The sequence below is a fragment of the Scomber japonicus genome, chromosome 6 (assembly GCF_027409825.1).
Source record: "Scomber japonicus isolate fScoJap1 chromosome 6, fScoJap1.pri, whole genome shotgun sequence".
NCBI classification, from domain to species: Eukaryota; Metazoa; Chordata; class Actinopteri; order Scombriformes; family Scombridae; genus Scomber; species Scomber japonicus.
Window position 1 is genome coordinate 16,127,768 of NC_070583.1, and position 5,254 is coordinate 16,133,021.

The 5,254-nt window shown below is 37.3% G+C and overlaps 1 protein-coding gene across 1 annotated transcript; it reads left to right on the top strand.

The window, feature by feature from the left end:
* Positions 1-1,054: 1,054 nt before the first annotated feature.
* Positions 1,055-4,039, top strand: mmp13b (matrix metallopeptidase 13b). Its single transcript, XM_053320711.1, has 11 exons — positions 1,055-1,144; positions 1,310-1,420; positions 1,789-1,916; positions 2,021-2,169; positions 2,369-2,494; positions 2,609-2,764; positions 2,914-3,034; positions 3,220-3,353; positions 3,448-3,607; positions 3,713-3,816; positions 3,939-4,039. Exons 1-11 carry the CDS (start codon positions 1,055-1,057, stop codon positions 4,037-4,039), a joined length of 1,380 nt encoding a protein of 459 aa, XP_053176686.1.
* The last annotated feature ends 1,215 nt before the right edge of the window (positions 4,040-5,254 follow it).

Consider the following 5,254-nt stretch of genomic DNA (forward strand, 5'->3'; position numbering starts at 1 on the left):
ACTTTTTCATTTAAATAAATGTAATAATATTACTATATTGTCAGCTTGTTGTCATTGTTGTCCAGATATTGCAGCTCTCCTCTTCATCTCTTTCAACTCTGATTATAACCCATTCACACTTCCCTATGTAAAATGTATCTGATATTTTAGCATAAAATGTGTTTCCATGTAAGCTCAGTGTCATAATCAGCAATAATTCATTGTTTTTGTTGAAGGTCAGCAGGATTTCTGTATGTGAAATAACAACTTGCAGACAACAGTTCCACAAAATTAAAGATAATTTATGTATTCGATTTATAACTTTTATTCTGTGTCATACTGGTGACTCTGACTCACATATAAAACAGAATGATGAGAAAACACCTGATTCAGGAGCAACAGATTACAAAACCAAAGTAAACACTTAGAGAGCATCTGTTCATCAGCATGCGAACGCTCATATAATATGAAATACAGTTGTGTAAAATGTAATGTAAATCACATGTTTCATTCAAATTTCATGTTTCTATTATATCTTTTTTTATTTGAGACTTGTGTGTGTGTTAGTCACTATAATGTCTCAGAATAGACTCAGAATCACTATCATGTGCCAAGCATGAAATCATCCCCAAAAGTGTATTTTGTACAGAGTATTTATTATTATTATTAACTGAAGGAAATAGATAATAGCTCATTTTGTGGCATTGTCATTCATGAAAAGCCCATATTTCATCTAATAATGCTCATCCCCTCTGGGTCTGTCAGTGGGATAAACACAAGATTGCCATGTTTTTTTTTAAATAAACAGCATAATTTCGCACTATAGACATTAGCAATGAATCTATTGCTAAATTCCTTGAGTCTTGACCTGGGATCAGAATGCACTCAAACCACAGCCACTATAGTTTTACAATGTAAGCACATTCTTAGGGCAGGGTGCAGAGGAGGAAGTGGCTAGGTGCTTTTGCATGAATCACTAGGACCCTGTGAAAAACTGTGGACTCAAAACAGTATATATACCCCTCAGAGTTTCCTGACTCTAATGAGTGCTTTGGACAACACAGAGACAAGGACAATGATAGCTTTACTGCTGCTAGTGCTGGTTTCTCCTGCCTTTGCTGTGCCTCTGCCATCTACAGACACAGACAAATATCTTCTAGCAGAGGTAAGATCCACTGTCTCTATTTCAGATCAATGGCTTTGTCTGGGTTTTCTTCTTGTAATGATAAGTGATCTTCACACTGCTTTCAGTGTAAGAATTGAGCAATCCAATCTTGATTTTTCATGCCCCAGTGCAAGTCATCACCTCTTTCTCTCTCTTTTGATGCAGAAATACCTTCGTCGGTACTATGCCCTTCCAGCTGGTCTCCAAGGTGGAGGGAGTTCAGCAGGTAGCTTTCAGACCAAGGTCAAGGAGATGCAGAAATTCTTCAAACTAAAGGTGATCAGATGTGTAAAATATCTAGCTGATTATATGTTTTATTTATGCTTGAGAGGCCAGTCTATTTATCTAATCAAGAAGTTCAAAAAGCTGCTGATATGCATTTATATTTTTAATGTGATAAGAGTTTGATGGGTGATCCTTCCCTAGTAACTCATTTTGATCAGTAATCATAGTTGTGATGGTTTTGATGGTACTACTGTCATGCAAATCTCTGACTGTACATTAAAACTACCGTTGCTTCAGAGTAACCCTAACCCTAACCCTAACCCAGAGTGCTCAACTATAAGACTAACTCCCTAAGAAAGTAGTCTTTATCAACACCTGAATTTGAGTCCTGTATTTCTTTACTATTTCCACTTCCGCAGGTGACGGGGAGTCTGGATGACAATACTTTAGAAGTTATGAACCAGGCCAGATGTGGCGTCCCAGATATTGGCGAATACAACCACTTCCCCCGAGACCTCAAATGGCCAAATAACGATGTCACATTCAGGTGCGCATTGAAAATATATTATCACTATAACTTTAGAGAGATTAACATCTCTTCATATAATTTATTCACACACAGTCCTTGTCCTCTGTCCCCTGATGTTTCAGGATATTGAATTATACACGAGATCTGAAGAAGGCTGATACAGATAGAGCCATCCGCAGGGCACTGAACGTTTGGGCTGATGTCACCCCTCTGACCTTTAAGAAGCTGCATGAGGGCAATGCTGACATTATGATCAGCTTTGGAGTAAAAGGTACAGTAAAGCTACAAAGTTAATTCTGTATATGCTCTGAACAGATACAGAGAAAATACAGAGAGAGAGAGATACAGAGAAAATACATAATGTTGTTTTTTTTTCCTGAAAGTGTAATCACATGGCCTGAAGAATTCACATATAGAATTACAGATTGTGTGTAACGTATTTTAAATGTGTCTGTCATTTTCCTCTGTAGAGCATGGAGACTACAACCCCTTTGATGGGCCGAATGGACTGCTGGCTCATGCTTACCCACCTGGTGTTGGTATTGGAGGAGACACTCACTTTGATGATGACGAAGAGTGGACCAAAGATTCATCAGGTAATAATTAAGCACAAATGTCAACATAAACTATTGTATTCTAGACTACTAATTATCATTGAATCAGCGAGGCATATCTGAACAATGGTTTGACTGAAGATCTCTTTCCTGCAGCTTACAACCTGTTTATAGTGGCAGCCCATGAGCTGGGCCACGCCCTTGGTATGTCTCATTCTTCAGACCCAGGCGCCCTGATGTACCCCGTCTACTCATACACTACAGGCTTCCCGTTGTCTGAAGATGACATTGAAGGCATTCAGGCTCTCTATGGTGGGAAAAAGCATGATTTTATATTTTTTTTATATTTATAAATTTGAGAGTGAAATCACAATTATGCTTTTGAAAACATTAAATATGCCTCTTTTTTTCATGGAAATATTACTGTGAACAGTGTACTAATGCCACATGTCCAACCACAGGCCCAAACCCGGACCATAGAAAAGTGAAGCCAAGGCCTGATGCACCAAACAAATGTGACCCCATGTTGAGTTTTGATGCTGTCACAGAGCTAAGAGGAGAAACCATCATCTTCAAAGACAGGTGCAGTAAGAACCAGTATTATACAACAGTTATTGTGGTGGAAAAGGTTGTGAATACATAAATTCTAGATCTTGATCATCATGGACTAATAACATAAACTGAGAAAGAGTTGATTAATCTAAGAGTACCACAAGCATGCACTGTTAATCAGATCTGCATTTTAATCAATCATGTCATTGTTGCAGTTTCTACTGGCGTCTGCATCCTCAGATGCCCGAACCCGAGCAGACATTGATCAAGTCCACATGGCCCTCCATCCCCAACAAGGTGGATGCTGCGTATGAGTACCCAGAGAACGATCTGGTCATTATATTTAGTGGTGAGTTTTTAGTATTATTGCAGTATTATTTTATCAGTTCTTCGATACATGATACAGTGTGTATGAATCGAACCTCTACCCTGGGTTTTTAAAGGGATCCGAATGTGGGCTCTGAATGGATATAACATTGTTGATGGTTACCCGAAGTACATACACAAACTTGGACTTCCCAAGAGCATAAGGAAAATTGATGCAGCTGTCTACATCAGAGACACAGGGAAAACTCTACTCTTCACCGACGAGGAATATTGGAGGTATGTGATGATACATGTGACATGTCTCAGTTATTTTAAACGTCTTTGAATTTGCAGAGTACACAGTATACCTCCACCAACACTTGATTCATTTGTCACCCACAGCTATGATGAAGTGACACGCACCATGGATAAAGACTACCCAAGATCCATTGAAGACGATTTTCCTGGAATGGATGACGAGGTCGATGCTGCTGCTTATCACTACGGTATTGTGAAGCATCAAATATCACATTTTCAGTGCAGTCCAAGTGTACAGAATTATAATTTGTTTCCAAATATGCTTCTTTATCACATTTTCTAACAGTTATCCATCTCTGGTCTTTTCCAGGTTATTTGTATTTCTTCCACGAACACGTGCAATACGAGTACAGTTACACTTCAAGGAAGGTCATGCGCATCATGAGAACGAATTCCATTCTCAACTGCTGATGAGGTGGTCTGAAACGCTCAGCCATGGCTTAGGATATATAAAGATATAAAAATGTAACTGGCTGCATGGCCCATAACACATAATCTTCATAATGCACAAAACATGCACAAACATACACACATATTAAAAACACAAAACATAGGAAGATGCAGGCAGGTTGCTGTCAGATCAAGAAAATGTCTATTTTTACCTGTGCTGGACACATGTAGGTCATATAATTTGTTAGACACAGAATGCTGGAGAATTCTTCGGAAATTAAATGGTTAGATTATTGCTATTTATTTGACACTGCAGACAACAGGACCCTTAGCTTTAAAGTTTCTTGTCAGCATCAGTTTGCTTGGCTGGTCTAGAAGCTCTGTGTTTATACTTAATATTAGTTACTTCAACAAAGACATGAACCGTTTATGATCTTGTGTATTTGTCCTTTGACTTTTGTCACTTTTGTGAATTACAGTAAACGTGGAGAGAGTGAGAGGATATTAAAGTTGGATTAATTATCAGTGTTACAAGTGATGTCACCAATTTAGTGTCATTTCAATATTTGATTGATTTGCAAAAGATGGGTTTTAACACTTCACATGACATTTTTATTTAAAGAATGGACAGAATGGACTGTGTCTTCAAAATCCACATAATGGATAACATTTAACATAATGCTTTTCATCTGATGTTGTTTTAGCGCTGATCTATTTTTGTGATGTGTTTCTTGTCAGTATTTGAATGAAAACGTTTGATGATTTAATAAATAACATTGAGAGAAATTAAGGATTTCATTGTGGTTTGTGTGCAGAACAATGACCATGTCTGTGTTCATTATAACATCTTTTGCACATTTGACTTCTCAGATGAGTCCAAAACCTGAGAGCCACTGATGAAACATTATCTGCATGTTCTGTAATGAAGTGGAGTGATTTTGACAATAGTTTGATTCATAATCCTCTTTCAAGAAAAATACATGATATTATATACCAGCATATAGCAGGGTTGAGAATTGGAGATATGATTATTTATTTATTGCATGGATATACAACACACTCCTTTATTACATTGATCTTATTAGAGTTTTGCTTATAGCTTTGCAAACATAATTCAATGAATGCTCCAAATACTTCAGAATAAATGGGACACAATATTGTTAATTAGAAAAAAAAGACATATTTGTAAGAAAGATATTTATTTCTCCATTTTTCATTTTCCAAACTACTACACAG

What these genes read in the sequence shown, in the direction of transcription:
- mmp13b (XM_053320711.1), top strand. Translation starts at nt 1,055, where the DNA reads ATGATAGCTTTACTGCTGCTAGTGCTGGTTTCTCCTGCCTTTGCTGTG. An exon ending in AGAAATTCTTCAAACTAAAG is followed by an intron (nt 1,421 to 1,788) that starts GTGATCAGATGT and finishes CCACTTCCGCAG; the next exon opens with GTGACGGGGAGTCTGGATGA. An exon ending in TCTGGTCATTATATTTAGTG is followed by an intron (nt 3,354 to 3,447) that starts GTGAGTTTTTAG and finishes GGGTTTTTAAAG; the next exon opens with GGATCCGAATGTGGGCTCTG.